At 39.7% G+C, this 18,811-nt stretch overlaps 1 protein-coding gene across 1 annotated transcript in view; it reads left to right on the top strand.

The window, feature by feature from the left end:
- The window catches only part of LOC107303320 (sodium channel protein type 5 subunit alpha), a 315,483-nt gene that overhangs the window by 58,518 nt on the left and 238,154 nt on the right, over positions 1-18,811 (top strand). Inside the window, exon 6 of the mRNA XM_015832541.1 lies at positions 13,613-13,843. Within this exon, the coding sequence (XP_015688027.1) occupies positions 13,613-13,843 (231 nt within the window). The remainder of the gene's footprint in view (positions 1-13,612; positions 13,844-18,811) is intronic.

The following is an 18,811-nucleotide window of genomic DNA, read 5'->3' as shown; positions in this document are numbered from 1 at the left end:
AATGCTTATAATTACTCCTGCACAAAATATTTATTTATTCTTAGAATTATATCCCCACTTTCCTATAGATGCTCAAGGCAATATACTTATCCTTTTCTCTTGTACATTTAGCCACAGCCACCAAACATTTGGAAAGGAATGAGACAGAGTGACTGACTATTGATCTGTTATCTATTTTCTCGCCTGTTTGTGACAGTCTGTTTCCTGATGGTCCATTTTGCTGTGGGTTGTGTGTCTCAGGCTGGGAAAGCAACATAGCCCACTGCAAAACTAGGCTATGGGTGTGACAGGGTCTTCCAGCTGCCTTAAGGCAAATGAAAATGAAAGGAGAACAAATACTTTCACAATCCTGACAGAACTTTCAAGTTATCTCCTCCAAATTTTCCTTCTGTAATCACATAATTCCATCTTTTGTGGAATGTTCTGGGATTAAAATATAAATGTTTGAGTTGTATTAGAATGCATGTCTCTACATCAATTGGATTATCTCCATGGGACAAAATAGGACAGAATAGTAACTAAATTTTTCCATGGAATGATAAATGTAATGCAATAAATAGTGCACTAGTCACTTGTTAATTGAATAGGAAGTAATATCAGTGCTGTGGATAGTATTTTCAATCCCTCGCCTTTTATTCCAGGGATACCTCTAAGATACATAATTTTCGTAAAAAACCCTTTATTTACTTCCCTATGTCTAGAATTATTCAGGTGGGAGATTTTGTTTAACGAGAGCTTTGGAAATCAATACTTTTTTTTTTTTTAATCTAAAAGGGGAATTTGTTGGCTGCTGTTATTTTGGCACAAAGCTCCCATAATCCCTGTTGGTCCTAATACCCTATTCCCACATCACAGTTAACTGGGTCAATGGAGGGTTAGTACATTTTGGGAACATCAAAAAGAGATCAGTTGACCTAGTCAGATAGTGCACAAAGGATTAGATTTATCCCCAAACAGAGTTAAATTAACTCCCCCAGACCAAAACTCTACCCACAAACCGCTTTTCTTGCAGATTTAACTGTTCCAAAGACTAATTTCTATGGAGATCCAGCAAAAATTGGAGGTTTTTTTTTTTTTACACAATGTGTTTCTACCTTTATTTCTTTTTTTCTGATCCTTTTATCCACAATTGGAATAGTAGAAAAGTGTCAAATATAGATAGGAAGTAGTTGTACGCCCTTCAGCCTGTCCATAATGTCACTAATCTAATTGTACCACCTGAGATTTCCAGAGTATTGGAGTCGGTTTTGAGTTAGTTGGCACCTAAATGTAATAAAATAAATATTTTCCCATATCAATGAAAAATAAAAGGTAATTAGTAAGGGTCGGGTGCGTGAAATCCGACCGGCCTCCTTCAAGGCAGTTGAGGGACATAAAAGATGCAATTGAGTGAAAATCTATACCACTGAGTATGGGGTTGACTGGATCAGAGGAGGAGATCAATGCAGGTAAATCCTTGACTTACAGTCCACAATTGGACCCAAAATTTCTGTTGCTAAGCGAGACAGTTGTTAAGTTGGTTTCTCCCCATTTTACAATCTATTTCGCCACAGTTGTTAAGTGAATCATCGCAATTATTAAGTTAGTAACACAGTTGTTAAGTGTGTCTGGCTTCACCCGTTGACTTTGCTTGCCAGAAGGTCATAAATGGTGATCCCATGACCCTGGGACACTGCAACCGTCATAAATATGAGTCAGTTGCCAAGCATCCCAATTTTGATCACATGGCCCTGGGGAACGGTGCAATAGTTATAAGTGTGAAAAATTGTAGTAATATACTTTTTTCAGCGCCACTGTAACTTTGAATGATCACTCAATGAATGGTTGTAAATTGAGGACTTCCTGTATTTGTTGTCTTCAAAATAGTGGGAGAGCCAGCACGTACACACACACACACACACACACACACACACATTCTCATAGTATGCTCAACCAGTGCCCTTGAAGACCCTAACCCAGTGGTGGCAAACCTATGCAACGCGTGCCAGAGGTGGCACTCGGAGCCCTCTCTGTGGGCACACGTGCAGTTGCCCCAGCCTTGCCTCCCCTCGTGACCACTTCATCAGCAGCCCCCCTGGAGGAGAGTTGCCCCCAAGCGTGGCCCACATGGAGCAGCGCAGCCAAGGACATGGCAGCCAGGCAGCGTAGATAAGACTCTGCCCTCATACCCCATCACGCACAGTTGATGCTGCGGGGCGCGGGCAAAGGGCGTGGCCGCCATGGCGCTGCTGGACTGCGGCGATCTGCGGCGGGCCCTGGAGGCGGTGAATGGCCCTGCGGGCAGACAGGGTGGGGGCAGGGCAGGGGGTGGAGCAGAGGCGGGGCCAGTTTTTGGGCACTCGGTCTCTAAAAGGTTTGCCATCACTGCCCTAACCATTGCATCCAAGCAACATCCAAAGTTTGCTTACTTTTAAGTTTGGTTTATTCTCTGTGGCTCAGAGAATTGTACCTATTTGAGCCATTTGGTTAATTTACGGTTGAATGGCTCGTGTGAACTAGAAAATGAGTTAATTCAGCAACCGAGTTAAGGTGTTTTCTGGTGCATCCAGCCAGAAAGAAGCTGTTTCCAGCACTTTCAAGAATGTGTTCACAGAGGATGGGATCATTCGGGCATCCTCTGCCTATTCTTTCCCCTCTGAATTGTTTATTAGCTATTTTGTCACTGTTACTGCGTATTGATTTCATGTCAACCTTTTTGCTGTACAAAACGCTGAGCAATTTTTATTGCTCTCTCCGCCACAGGTAAGGCAGGTCACCGGTATTTGTTCCCACCAATAGGAAGATGAGGTAGTCCATGGCAGATGTGAATATTTGTCACTGAGGAACAGTGAATATCGTACTATGCTGATCTGTCCCTTGTGTGGAATATCAGCCTACTATTTGCAATATTTACTATTGCAGGATTGTGCATGAAAGCCATTCCTACTAATCTGCTTGAAATCCTTCCTGCCCCAAATTCCATTTTGGCTGATAGCGGCTTTTTTATTTTATTTTACAGTTTAATCACTTTTTACAACACACAGGTGTATAATTCATTATTAGGAATCATGCGTTACCCAAAGAGAATTCAAAGATATAAATCTAACAAACAAACATTTATGCAATGCTAAAGCTGAGGGTTTTGAACTACTGTAGAAGTTTGATAGTTTGCTAGTTATCAAAGTTACAATTGAAGTACAGGTAGTCCTCGATTTACAACAGTTCATTTAATGACCATTCAAAGTTGCAACAGCACCCAAAAAAGTGACTTATGGCCATTTTTCACAACTATGAGTGCTGCAGCATCCCCATGGTCACGTGATCAAAATTCAGACGCTTGGCTCATATTTATGATGGTCGCAGTGTCCCGGAGTCACGTGATTCTCTTCGGTGATCTTGTCACAAGCAAAGTCAATGGGGAAGCCAGATTCACTTAACAATGGTGTTACTATTTAACAACTGCAATGATTCACTTAACAAATATGGCAAGAAAAGTTGTAGAATGGGGTAAACTCACTTAACAAATTTCTCCCTTAGCAACAGAAAGTTTTGGACTCAATTCTGACTGTAAGACGAGGGCTACTTGTAGTGTCTTTCTAGCAATAAGTCTTTTTTGAGATTTTTGAGGAAGAGCCAAATTTTTGTGTTTTATAAGACCAACAAGGAAATCCTCATATAATATAAACTTCTAGAGCAAATGCATCCTCCTAATAGACTATCAAAATTCCCACCTGCTAGGAATTCTGGGAGCTGTAGTCCAACGTATCTGGAGGATACCAGACTGAAGAAGTCCTAACAGAACTTGGACCTCAGAATGAAAAGAAAAAAATAGCAATATCCTTTTGCTGAGATTGAACAAACCAGCCCCATAGCATTCCTTTGGTACTCAAGAAGAGCTGTGTGCTTTGGGGGCTGTTATCTTGGCCACGTACATGTTTTTCTAACTCAGGAAGGTACTTCTTAGGAAAAAAAGGAAATGGGCAAATAAGGTTCATGTGGAAGATGAAACCAGATGACGTACCAATGAGACACCTATTTATCTATTCAAATTACAGGAAGGAAAATATTTTTCGTGTCTTGTTGTGGATTGCCAACATCTGCCTGGGTGTTTTAAAGATCAAAAACATGAATAATATTGTCAGTTCTCCTAGGAGAACCAGGGATGGGTAGTGTTCAGGATGTCCTGAATTTCCAAAGTTTGATGTTGCTTGTTATTTTAATGCTTTTAAAAATGGTTTATTATTTGCAATGGGACATCTGATCGGGGCACAAAGTAACTGATAGCTATCTTGCACTTGATAAATACTGAAATCAATGGAAATAGTGCATGGCTATGCAAGCTGCATTTCTTTTAATGGGATTTCTTTAATGGAAGGATTTGTGTCCTATAAGGCTCGCTTCTAATGTTATTCCTTAATATGTTTGATTCTGTTATCCTTGATGACCATAGAAATTGATCAATGTTTAAATGAGACACAACTCAAATGAGGAAATTGACCACCATTTATTGAACAGTAAAACAGATCATTTTAGAAGTCTTGCCTTGCTTACTTTGAGTTTTAATTGCAAGAATTCTTCTTAAAAATTTAATAATAATAATAATTTACTGTTCTTGACTAGCGGGACTGGAATAAAATACTTGTTGGAATAGAACACTTTTGTTTGCATCTCTGTAGACAGTAGGGCTGTGCAATCTGAGATTCCACCAAGTTGTACTCAACTCATGCACCATAGATTTGGACAATCTGCCCAAATTAGGTAAAATCTCTTGCTTCTGTTGTTCAAAGAAATACTGATGATGTAATTTGTGGATATATTTTTATTGTATATGTAGCAGTTCTCTTTGCATGGATACTCCTGTTTCTCTATACCAGACATGTCAAACACAAGGCCCGGGGGCCGGATGCGGCCCGCGAAGTGGTTTCATGTGGCCCGCGAAGCCATCCTGGAAACAGTGAGGGAATGGCCCCCGCTGCCTTGGCCCTGGCCCAGGCCGGCCAGCAGCCAATGTACAATTTTGTGGTGGCCATCTTGGCACCTGCCCCAGTGGACCATGCCTTGGCACTTGCCCCGGTCCCACCCCTTCTGCCAGAGACCCACAGATCTGTCCCACTCCTGCCCAGGCCCCCCATAGGCACCCTTGATGCGAATGATGTAGAACTGGCCATGCCCACCCAGTAGGCCATACCCACTCCATCCACGCCCACCCATTAGGTTACACCCACTCTGGCCAAACCCACCCGGCCCCCCCAGGGCAACCACAATGCTGATGCAGCCCTCAGTGAAATTGAGTTTGACACCCCTGCTCTATACATAAAGAGGGAGAGACAGAGAATGAAAGAAGGGGAGAAAGAATACGACAAAGAGAAGAGGGAAAGATATAAAGATGGAGGGATGGAGGCAGAATGAGAGACAGGGAGAAAATAAGAGAGGATAGTAAAAGAAAGAGTCAGGGAGATGGAGAAAGAGGCAGGGAAAAAGAGCTGTGGAGATTTAATATCACAATCATAAAAGAAAGAAAATAGCTATTTGAAGTATGGAAAGTGCTCATGTGTAACCTGGTCACCAAAATAAAAATGCCCTTTCTGTTCACTCCTTGGCATCTTTTGACTTGAGCGAGAATAAAGGTGACAGGGAATAAATAATCACCCTTTTGGATGTGGGTGTTGATTCCGCCCCTTCTTGTTTCAGCCTTGCCCATCACAGGCATTTGGCTCCCAAAATTAATTTTGCACAAATTTGAGAGAACAAGGACATTAGAAAGATGTTGACACTACTACTATTACTACTACTACTACTACTTCTACTACTACTACTACTACTACTAATAAAGTTGGAAGGGACCTTGGAGGTCATCTAGTCCAACCCCCTGCTCAGGCAGGAAACCCTATACCAGTGGTGGTGAACTATGGCACGCATGCCCTCTCTGTGGGCACGTGTGCCATGCCCCGAAGATGGCAACCGTCTCTCTTCAACCAGCCCCCCGCTAACTCACCGAGGTCCCATGTGGCCGGATGCATCCCTCCTGGCCTTGCATGCTCTCCTTTTCCCGGGCATGACCCACTGCATCACCTCCTCAGCTATTGGCCAGCTGGCCAGCTCAGAGGCAGCTTCTTTGAACTGCTGGTGGCGGGCTGCGGAGCCCCGGAGTGTGCCGGTCGAGGGGCCGGCAGGCTGTGGATTCTGATGGACACTGTCGGCCCCCATGCGCTTACTGGCCTATGTGTGCAGGGATCGATGGTGTCAGGCAGCAGTCCTGACCCCTGCCTTGCCTTGCGACAATGGCATCTCCACCCTGCCTCACCTTGCCTCACCTCACCCCGCAGGACAAGCCTCCTGCCCACCACCCCACCTGCCAGAGACCCCCTGGATCTCCCCCAACCCTGCCTGGCCCCCACAGGTGTCCCTCTCCATGAGCAACATCAAGGTGACCACGCCTACCTTGGCCACACCCACCTAGTCTGCCATGACCACCACAGCCACACCCACCCAGTGGGCCACACCCACCTGGCACCCGGCAATAAATAAGCGGGTTTTGGGTTGCAGTTTGGATACTCGGTCTCTAAAAGGTTCGCCATCACTGCCCTATACCATTTCAGACAAATGGCTGTCCAGTTTCTTCTTAAAAACTTCAAGTGTTGGAGCATTCACCGCTTTTGGAGTTGGAAGATTTCTCTAGAAACTGGATTGCCACATGTAATAATGCATAGAGATGGTGACCCACTTCCCAGGGATAATTAGGCATCAGTCATTTCCAAAATAGTGCTTGCCAACTCTAAACATAAAATGATTGTAATGGGTTTTTTTTTAAATGGCTGATATATTTGCAAAATGTTATGTGACCAAGCAACCCCTTAAGATAATTTCTTTACCATATAATCAGTGTTCCTATCTGGCTCATAGGAAATGTGAAACTGCTTTCTGCTCAATGAAATCTCTAGTCTGTTTAGACCAGAACTGTCTTTTGGGCATATAGGAAGTGTGAAACTGCCTCCTACTCAGGGTCTATAGAGATTGTCAGTCATCCAGGTCACAGTTGTCCCAAAGGTGCTTTTTCAAGAGGCAACTGAACTTCCTTGTTTTTCTTTGAAGATGTTTTGCTTCTCATCCAAGAAGCTTCTTCAGCTCTGACTGGGTGGTGGGGAATAGAAGGATTTATATTACTTGTAGATAGATGGTCATTTGCATTCTTCAAGAGAGTCACTGAGGCCACCTGGAGGTTTATCTGTGTCCTTAGGGTCAGCTGAATGGTGCAAATGAGTTTGGAGCTTTCTTGGAACTGCTGAAAGGACCATGTTGTAGACTGGAGAATGCAAAGGACCAACTGTCTGCAAGGAATATAAATGAAACTCTTGATCTGTTTAAACTGCAATTGTCTTCCTGGCTTGTAGGAAGGGTGAAAGTGACCCTTTTTCGATGATATCCTTGGTCTATTTAGACAAGGATTGTCTTTCTGGCTCATAGGAAATATGCAACTGCCTCCTACTCAATGAAACCCGTAGTCTATTTAGACCAGGATTGTTTTCCTGGCTTGCAGGAAATGTGAAACTGCCCCTTACTCAGTGAAACTCTATTTAGATCATGATTGTCTTCCTGGCTCATAGAAAGTGTGAAACATTCCTCTAGCCAATGAAACCCTTGGTGTATTTAAACCAGGTTGGTCTACTATGATCAACTTTCTACAAACTTAGCAACTTTAAGATCTGTGAACTTCAAGTCCCAGAATTCCTTAACTAGCCATGGTGGCTGAGGAAATCTGGGAGTTGAAGTCCACAAGTCTTAAAAGTGCCAAACTGCTCTACTGTATGTCTTTCCCAGTCCTTGGTGCCAAATGCTCATTAGTTTAGCTGAGGTAATTGCCTCAGATGCCTAATAGAAGTGATAGATTGGTAGATACATTGTCTAGTCTCCCTGGCTATTCCCTTCTATACCTCCATGTTATATATGCCTCACAGCGTGCTCTGCATCCCCAAAACTAATCTGCAATTTACAGATGTGTAAAGGGGCACTTGTCTCTTGACAGGGGACTCGCAGGAGTCTTCTCCAGCACCGTAGTTCAAAGGCCTCCATTCTTTGGCGCTCAGCCTTTCTTATGGTCCAACTTTCACAGCCATACATTGCAACTGGGAAAACCATGGCCTTGACTATACGCAGTTTTGTTGGCAGGGTGATGTCTCTGCTTTTTAGTATGCTGTCTTATGTTAACTACTTGGAGGTATAACAAACATTAAGTCCTATTATCTTTTATTCTTCTTCATCCAAGACATGAGCGATGTCATTTAGCAATTGAGAAGGAAATCAGATCTGGATGATCTTGCTGGCCCTACTCTCAATTCTTCTAACAGCATCTTATTACATTGAAAAGGAAATCTCACATTTTTCCAGATACAGGTATTCCCAATTGGGACTGGCAAGTTGCCAAAGCTTACATCTGGTGGATTCTGCCCACCGTTGTTTCTTAAGAGGGATGAGTTCTTTTTAATGAGAAGTTTGCATTTCCTACTATTTTAGAAAGTGGATGTATAAAGGAGAGAGATGGTTTTGATACTAATACAAGATGATCCCGGATTATTATAAGACATGGAACACAAATAACACATAAATCAAAAAATTGTTATTCATTTTTCATCCACAATTGATTTAATTTTTTTGTGGAAAATCTTTTTTGGGGGGACAAATAATAAGTGATGTTACTTTATTTTCATCGGTGCAGTGTTTAGGAAACTGCCTCTAAAGTTTGTTTTGTACTACAGCTTTCTGCAAATTTTACTCTCTGTGGGGACAAAACATATGTCCCCATCTGTTGTGACCTGGAGAGTTCCTTTGTAAGAAATTGTCCTGGATAGCAATTTAGACTTATGGAGTCTTAACTAAATACTGTACAAGGATTGCATTTGTCTATCTATACTATATATGGGAGGGCAGAATGAATATCAAAATGGAATATTATGATGTTTCAGAAGATTAAACGTGAAAGAAAAAATATGTAAGGATTATCTATCTATATAAACCTCCATAACTGAAAAATTAGAAGTATTGCAGTACATCTTTCAAAACCTAACCGTTAGAGGTAGTTCTTGTGAGGTTTTATTTAAAAAAATGTACTTACTAAGCCTCTACACTGATTTTTTTAAAGGTTGTTTTTGTAATGATGGCATCGTTCTTTTAATCCTTAAATGCTTAAAAGCTGCTTTACTTGCTGTATTCAGCGTGGCAATGACTATGTGCAAATGTTAGTAACAGATTTGGCTTATGACTCAAGTGATAAAAGTAATGTAAGAGTTGACAAAATGCATGCAGTAAGTTTCCTTTGAAAAGAAACGGAGGGATCACAGTTATAAGTTTACAGCCTATTTTGTTGACACTCATATAGCTAGTCAATCCAAGAAAGAAGGAAAATATTTATAAAATTCCAATGAGTTCAGGTCAGTTGCATTTTTCTCCAGTTGCACCTGACTACAGCCTTGTTGTAGGTAGATTAGGTTGATCGAAAACCACTTCATGAGATTTGAGCCTTTTCTCTATAACATTAGTTCTTCAGATAATAGGCTAATGGTGGAAAGCTAAGCAAAATGGAGAGACAGAGGCAGAGACACAAAATGTAATTAGCAGACTTTTATGTGATTTGCATTAAGAAATTCTGTTCCCGGCTTGTACAGTGTTGAGGTTCAACTGAGAAAAAGCTCAGTCTAGTAATTTGTAGTTGAATAGTTGGCCACTAATTGCAGATTGATGCTTCTCTGTCCCTGCTCCAATCTCTGGTTCCATTAGAGTCATCCTAGCCCATGTGATTTTTTTTTTTCAGATTGTCTATTCCAACCTTAGATTCAGGAATGTGATCTTGAAAAGGACAATCCAATATGAGTTCTTGCATCTTGCTATTCTTACTGTCCTCCAAGATGGATTTATCTGCCCTTTTTTTTTTATTTGCTAGACTTGGCAGTCTGGCAACTACATGCCCCCTGGGGTTCTTGTTGCTCTCTGAGCTTGGTGGTTTTCTTGCAGATGTTTCATTAACAATCTAGGTACCATCATCACAGGTAGAAAGGAGGGGGGGCTCTCTTATTATTATTATTTTGTTCAAGTTCACAAAAATGCCAGAGAATTTCTGAAAACTGGCACTCAGGTAAATCAGCCATCAATAGGCACACAGAGAGAAACAACATCTTCACACCATTCAAACGATACAATCAAAAAGGTAAAAAGGAAACAAAAAGATCAAATCTCCTCCACAATGGCAATCTATACCCAGATGAGCAGAAGTTAATACCAAGATTAACATTAGAGAAGTAAACGATATCCCAATCAAGGAACTACCAATGGAGACAAACAAACTAACAGTAAACAACTGCTAAATTAAGGAACGAACAAGAACAACGACAGGGCAAATCATTAGTATATAAACAGAGAGCAAACCCCTCTCCTTTCTAGCACTGATGTTGTTACCTAGTTGGATAATGAAATGTCTGCAGGAAAACAATCAAGCTCAGAGAGCACCAGTTCAATCATGAGCTAAGAATATTTATTTTCTACTAGCTGTACCCAGCCATGCGTTGCTGTGGCTCAGTCTGGTAAAAGCGTGTGTTGCTTTTACGTCCAACAGATGGTGCTGTTTTTTAAAAAAGCATGTTTTACCTGTCACAGGTGTGACATCTATATAATATAGGTATATAAAAACACGCACGTATTTGAATGCAACGTTGTGTCAAAATTTCAAAGCAATCGGTGAAGAGCCTTCGGAGATTTAAGATTTTGAACAAATTAACATTTACATTTTTATTTATATAGATTAGCACGACATATTCCAAAAGTTAAATAGCAAGGGACTACCAAGAGGCTGAAGAACAAAATGCAGCCCCTATTTCATAACTGCAATAGGAGAAATCCCCAACTGGTCAAAACTTTAGAAATTGTGTCTGAAAAGCTTCCCGCTTAATAACTATTCTGGCATCTCTGTTTTCATGCTGTTCAATTAAAATTCATTAGAAAACTGATCTGGCAGCTTTTTATAGTGACCTTAATGCTGTGATCTTCTGTAAGGAAAAAAAAAATCCTTTAAGACAGTTTTTTCCAGTGATTGGGAAGACACTTCTAACATTTTTTTTTTCTTTTAACAGATTGTGAGCTATACTCATTATTTTAGTGACAGGTTTTCGTGGATTTTCCCACTTTTTTTATATGAGCGTTTTGGAAGGTTGAATTTTTTTTTCTGTCCTTTTTAGTTTTAAGTATATTAAGCTTACCTGCTGTTTGAAAATCAGGCTAATTGCAGAAAAAGAAAAGAACTCACAAGCATGGTAGGTGCCTTATGTGCAGAAAAGTCTAATTTTCAATCCACAATAGTTTTGCAAAATTCCTATGATTGTCTATAATTCCCAGGTTATCATGGATCAACGTTCGTTGAAGCCAAATTGTGAAGGGCTCATTTACAGCATTATAGCTGCAAAGAGCCAGAAATGCATAAGACATTGGATTGATAATATAGGTAGTCCTCAATTTACAACCATTCATTTTGTGTCCGTTAGAAGTTACAATGGCAGAGAAAAAAGTAACTAAAGTCCATTTTTCACACTTATGATCTTTGTAGCATCCCCATGATCACTTCATCAAAATTCAGACACTTGACTCATATTTGTGACAGTTGCAGTGTCACCTTTTGTGAGCTTCTGACAAGCGAAGTCAATGGGAAAGCCAGATTCACTTAACAGCTGGGTTACTAACTTAACAACTGCAGTGATTCACTTAACAACTGTGACAAGAAAGGTCGTAAAATGAGACAAGACTCGCTTAACAACTGTCTTGCTTAGCAATGAAAATGTTGGTTTCCGTGCAAGCAAAATGGTTAACTGCAGTGAACTAGCTTCATATTTCTATTATTCCTCTTCTTCCTTTATGCTCCACAACAAACTTTCAGAAAATCAGGTTTTTCTCCCCAAAACTGCCACTTTGAACTCTCCTTTAAAGAATATAAGAGTTGTGCATGGCAATGAATTATGAAAAAAAATAGCTATGTCATTCTCCATCACATAGCCAGACTTGTTTGTATATCGAATGTATATCGAATGTATTTGCCCACTCACAAGAAGTGATTCTGGGTGGCGTAAAGTGGTTAATAATAATATTTAATAATAATGACTTTTAATGCTAATTTTATATGTTGTTTATTTATTGATTATATTGTATATCACCCAGAGGGAAATGGGTGGTTTAGAAATATAAATAAATAAAGTAAAGAATATATATATAAACATTTTAAAAAATAGATTAAAATAGATTTTTAAAAAGTCAATTAAAAATAAAATAAATAAATTCAGTATTTACCTTGAACACTGAATTGTGGAATCCTGTCGATCCAGAATTGCAAATCTTAATGTTTCTAGGATTTGATTGGAAAAAGAATCGGAAAGAAATTCCACAATGCCATTTTCTTAGCTTTTATCTTCTTTGAAATAGGTCAGGAATACAAGGCAAAATTGATTAATAGATATAAATAGCCACTAAGCCTGTGGACTTTCCTTAGCAAAGAAATTCATCTGACAAAGCAGGGTAATCTACCTTGGTGTAGCAAAGTCCTTTGTGCAGCCAGGTTCATTCTGAAGGCCATTAAAGCAGGTCTGGACCATCTTAATTAGTTCCTCAGGTTTAATGGAAGTGGCTTCTGCAGATATGAAGAAACTACTTTTAACAATCAGAGCCAGTTAGAAGATGCCCCTTTGAAGAACAAAAAAAAAATCAGGGCAAGTCAGTCTTAAAGCAATTAGATTCCTCACCTAACTTTGTTGTACTGTTTTTTATTGCCATAATTTCAAAGTGTTTTGTCTAGGCTTGGCACTTGAAATCTTTCATTAGTAGTGGCAGTGGTGGGAATTGTTTTATTGGGGATCTCTTTTGCTCTGTAAGGAAAAATGCAGTTGCTTTAAGGCAGGGTTCTTCAAACTTGGCCCTTTTATGACTTGTGGACTTCAACTCCCAGAATTCCTCAGCCAGTGTGCCTGGCTGAGGAATTTTGGGAGTTGAAGTCCACAAGTCATAAAAGGGCCAAGTTTGAAGACCCCTGCTTTAAGGAATTGCAGACAGATGCTATGTTCTTGTCCTACATGCTTTGAGGTGCTATATTACCTTTGAATCTGAAACATTGCACAGCCATACTATCTATAAATTTGAAAGTGGGAAATATTTGGGATGGGTGTCTGTCAGGGAATTGTGCAGCAGGTGTCCCAAATGGACTCAGAGGCGCTGACAAGAACCTGTAGTTTTTGAATATTTTACATTACATTTACATTAAACTAAATAGTCAGCATAGGAGCATCATGAGGTAAATCAATTTACAGCAGAAGCATCATGAGGTAAAAAATGAGGGCACACACAGAAGAAAAAAGGCGGGGGAAAAGGGAAACTCCCTCTCCACACCCATAGCAACCAATCACAGCGCAGATTGCCTCACACGGGAACCAGCCCTCTCCAATCAATCAACTCTGTGTGTTCTGGCTCACTGCACAACTCCAGCTACTAAATTTAAATATCTTAACGGTGTTTTATATGTAGTCTCTTAATTCATGTACTATATGTGTACTTCATATGGTGGCTGCTTCCACGTGTCAGCCTCTTAAACTTTTCATGGTTGTCTCCTTAGGTTTGAAGACCATCGTTGGAGCCCTCATCCAGTCAGTTAGGAAACTTGCAGATGTGATGATCCTGACCGTTTTTTGCTTGAGTGTTTTCGCCCTCATAGGACTCCAGCTGTTCATGGGAAACCTCAGGAACAAATGTGTCCGAGATTATACAGAATTCGAATCCATCAACGGCACCTTCGCTTCAGATCAAAAGACCTGGCAAACCTTGAATGAATTTATCAGCGATCCAGGTAAGTTCATTCCTTTACTGCTCTCTGTGAAGTTCAAGTTTTTCTCACCTGTGGTGGTCAAAATGGATTCGGTCATTAAAAGCAGAAACATCTCCTATTTTTTTTTGCTAAGCCAACTGAAAATAGGTGTGTAAAACTGTAAAACTGCCAGTTGGCCATTTTTTACAATCATTCATTGGTCAGTCTGTACTATAGCACATACAGGTAGTCCTCGACTTACAACTGTTTATTTAATGAGCATTCAAAATTACAATGTCACTTATAAGAAATGACTTATGATCATTTTTCACATTTACGACCATTGCAGCCTCCCCATGGTCAAGTGATCAAAATTTGGATGCTTGGTAATTGACTCATATTTATGACCATTGCGGTGTCCTCAAATCATGTGATCACCTTTTGTGACCTTCTGACAAGCAAAGTCAATGGGGAAGCTAGATTCACTTTACAAACATGTTACTAACTTAGCAAATGCAGCAAACTAACTTAACAACTGTGGCAAGAAAAGTCGTAAAGTGGGGCAAAACTCACTTAACAGCTGTCTCATTTAGCATCAGAAATTTTGGGCTCAATTATGGTTGTAAGTCGAGGACTATCTGTATTCATCCTGTGGTGGTCATTGGATGCTGGGGACGAGGAGGAACCCTGCTTATTTTTTCATACAACTTAGCTGATCAGCCATTAGTTGGGAATTGGGGAAAAGACTATAGGTAGTCCTCGCCTTACAACCATTCATTTAGTGACTGTTTAAAGTTACAATGGCACTGAAAAAAGTGACTTATGACTGTTTTCCCACACTTACGATTGCAGCATCCCCATGGTCACATGATCAAATTTTGGAAACCTGACAACTGGTTCATATTTATGACGGTTGCAGTGTCCAGGGGTCATGTGATCCCCTTTTGAAACCTTCTGACAAGCAAAGTCAAAGGGGAAGGCAGATTCATTTTACAACCATGTTACTAACTTAACAATGTCACAAGAAAGATCATAAAATGAAAACAAAAACCTCACTTAACAACTGTTACACTTAATAGCAGATATTTGGGGCTCAATTTTGGTTGTAAGTCAAGGACTACCTGTGCTATGGCTGTATTGACAGGACATTATTACCTGATTACTGATTTAAACGCTCTTCTGGACTTGCACAGTAGCTTGTGCCAGGTGGTTTGTGTTCACAAAACCAAATTTAAAAAAATGAAAACTAATATTAATCAAGCTTAGCATGCATTGTGAGGTATCTGTAGGTTTTACCAGATATGAATAAAGGTGTTATATGAAGGTGGCTTTTTATTAGCAATTGGATAGTGAAGTTACTAGGATAATTGAAAAAAAGGGCTTAAGACTGCTAAACTAAGGGCAGCCAAATAGTTTCCTAATAGTAGCTATTGCAGTAACTTTTGATGGGATGACAATTTAGGTAAGAGGTGAACAATAAGTTTGTTTGCTTGTTTTGATAATATAAGTAAAAGAGATCTCAGAGGTTAACTATAGGCCTGGGAAAGAAATGATCTTAATACATTAATGACAAGCAGAATATTATTTACAAAAAAGGTTAGCTTTTTAGTCCTATATTTTGAGAAAGGTAATATAGTAATTAAATTCAGAATGTTAGATAGTTAGCTTAATGAATTATCTCATAAATGAGTTCCAGAGTTTTGCTTGATTTCATTTCCAAGATTCTGTACGGTATATTAACTTCTTATTTTCCTGACAATATACAGTAGCTAATAAAGCTCAGTGTGAATCTTTGGGCCCTACTTTGCTTGACATTCTATTTCTCAATTTAAAAAAAAATGAATTAAAGGGGAAACAACATTTAGACATTGGGTCAGATTGGAGATGTTTGGGTTTTTGTTTTTTGACAATAGGATTATGCAAAGATTTGATTTGGAGATGCAGTTCAAATATGGTTTGATTGAAACTCCAAATTAACTGACAATTTAGATTGAATTGGATGCCCCCAAATCAATTGGCTGATTTTGAAAGCCTCATGAAAAAAAACCCTGTCTTTAATAATTGACCTTTTTAAATGAAATCAGTTGAATTCAATGATTTGAGTCAAATAATCAGTTCTGGATCAAATCATTTTTTTGAATTAAATATGGTTCCCCAAAGCTTCAACTTGAAAATCGTTGTGCTCTTCTCATTGTGATGCTCAAGCTGAGCAATTTAGTCAATAATTGTTCTTGTCCATTGCTGATTTCAACTTCATGTCCTACCATGAAGCAGAATGTGGTAATTGCTTCAGACAGCCGATACCAAGAGATGATAGCAAAGTATTGTCCATTAAGCTAGTTGTCTGCCTTCAAACATAGTGGAGGATTGCAAAAGTGCTTTTTTCAAAAGTCAGCTGGACTTTGTTCTTTGCTTGAAGATGTTTCGCTTCTCATCCAAGAAGCTTCTTCAGTTCTGAATAAATGGTGGCGAATTGAAGGTTATATTCATTACAGTCATCTGGTTGTTAGTAGTCTTTCTGGTTTGAAAGAAGGGTCAAAGAGGTCATCTACATTAAGAATTAATAGCCCTCTCTCAGCAGAGGGGGAAGGATATGATGCCACCTCTCCACTGTTTACCACACAGTCCTTTCAGCAGTTCCAAATTCCACAGTTCCACACCCATTTGAACTATTCAAGTGACTCTGAGGAAACAGATAAACCTCCAAGTGGCCTCAACAACTCTCAGAAAGAGGGCTAATGACTAGATGACTGCAAGGAATATAAATCCTTCGATTCTCTGCCATTCAGTCAGAGCTGAAGAAGCTTCTTGGGTAAGAAGTGAAACGTCTTCAAGAAAAAACTCTTCAAAAAGCCTTTTGAAAAAAGCATCTTTAGGACAGCCATGACCTGGATGACAGAATCTCCATAGATTTTAGTGGAGAACGTTGTCCTTTGCAATATTAACAAAAGATTTAATCAACCAGTCGAGTCAGATTCTGTACATGGAACAGGAATGGTATCATCTTGTCCTTTGATTCGGAGACCAAAACAATTTTAACAATGTTGTTATAACATATGTTAGATTGTCACCCTTGTTATGGTTTCTTGGCAGCTGTATAGAATTGGCGTTTTGTTTTTAATCATAACACATTCTAGATTAAAATGTGCTGTAATTATCTGGAGAATTTTCTTAGAATCCAGAATTGGAGGTGGTGATTTAAGCTATAAATTCCAACCAGTGTGTGAATCCAGATTAAAGTATCTACAGCAGATGCCAAACCTCTGCTTGAAACATCTACTGAAGGAGAAAGCAGCCCTTCTACAGATGATTGATTCAAATAAGCTACTACTTTGTGTGATAGAAGCTGGAGAATTATACATAAAATCAGTTCGCAATCTTTTGGAATTTTTGAACTGAAAACTAGGAAAGGTAAATTTAAGGAAGGAATAGGATAGAATAACAGAGTTGGAAGGACCTTGAGGTCTTCTAGGTCATAAAGGCCGTAAGTTGAGAACTACTTGTGTTCTTTTTAAGTGCTGTTTTGGTCAGTTGATTCGTTTTACATTTGTTCACTTTTTTTTTACCTCAGCAATGTATTTGCTTGTCAGTTTTGCTGATTAGTAATTCCTAGCATTTGTGTGAATATTTAGAATTTCTATAACTTAGTTCAACTATTTTATTACTCAGTAATCACTTTGTTGTACTTATTAAAGTGGAACTCTTTTATTTATTGTTATTCTGGTGGTGGCTTTACACCAGTGCAGCATACTGCAAAATATTTGAAACAGTCACCTGGATTAACGGGGGAAACTGGATCCATTTAATTCAAAGTCTTGCCTCATCCAGATTCCAGGTAAATCTATCCCTTCAGGAGCAGGTGGTAGCAGCTTAATTATCTTAAATAGATGTGTTATTTAACTAATAACTCCATTTTAGGAGATGAGAGCTCAAGAAATGATCTAGCAAAAATCTTGTAGGGACTAGATCCTTTTGCACATATGATAAACTGGATTTTGTTCCTTAAGACTCTAAAATATCCCATTATGACAATTTAAGTTATGTTATAGAGATGAAAAATTAAGGCCCTCTGGTGCAAAAGAAGGCTTATATCCTATTTATAAGGGTGCAGAATGGACAATTGCAAGACAGATCTTGAAATAGGGTCATTTTGTAACCTGATATAATCTAGGTTCTGCAGGGCTGTGCAAAAAAAATAATAATAGAAGAAAAGATAATCAGCTTCCTTGGTTGAGGTTAGAATACTTTCTGAAATATTTTGAAAAAGAATAAGAATGAAAGTATAGCAAAAAAAAGTTTATTTTTATAGGAGAGAATTTTTTTTGAGAAATTGCAAGGCAGATAAATTCAGAAACCCAAGAGGATATCTTTTTGGAATCCAAGATATAAATTGACTTTTGCATCTGTGATCTACCTGAATTGGGGGTCTTTTTCCCCATGATTTACCTGTCTGAAATTATTTAGTGTAACAGAATAGCAGAGTTGGAAGGAACCTTGGAGATCTTCTAGTTCAGCCCCCTCCTCAAGCAGGACACCCTATGCCAGGGGTAGGCAACCTTGGCTCTTTTATGACTCGTGGACTTCAACTCCCAGAATTCCTGAGCCAGCCATGCTGAGGGGAAAAGGAGAGGTTTCCAAGCTGGGGGACTTCCGGTGGCAGGCAACCTCGTCGGACGCAGCTGTTTGCTGCCTCCCGCCTGTTTCAGCGTAAAAGCCGTTCTGACAGCTAGCATCAGCTGTCAAACGGCTTGTACCCTTCCCCTGGGCATAAGGGGATAGGTGAGCTGCCCGGGGTAGGAGTTGAGTTCCCAAGTCGTCCCATGTGGACGATGTAGGTGAGAACTCCTCCGGAGCCCCGAGGCTTCTCCGCGATTCAGGACGCCTTCGCTTCGGCGAAGCTAGAAGCCGCCGCCACTGCTGCAACTTAAATTGAACTGTGAGGTTTTTTTGTAAGCAGACGAACCGACCCTGGAAGTTTGCTTTTTATTTTGAACTTTGCTCTAACTTGGA

The sequence above is a fragment of the Protobothrops mucrosquamatus genome, unplaced genomic scaffold, assembly GCF_001527695.2.
Source record: "Protobothrops mucrosquamatus isolate PMUCROS unplaced genomic scaffold, P.Mucros_1.0 scaffold5, whole genome shotgun sequence".
Classification (NCBI taxonomy): Eukaryota; Metazoa; Chordata; class Lepidosauria; order Squamata; family Viperidae; genus Protobothrops; species Protobothrops mucrosquamatus.
This window is presented reverse-complemented; position numbering and strand designations above follow the sequence as displayed.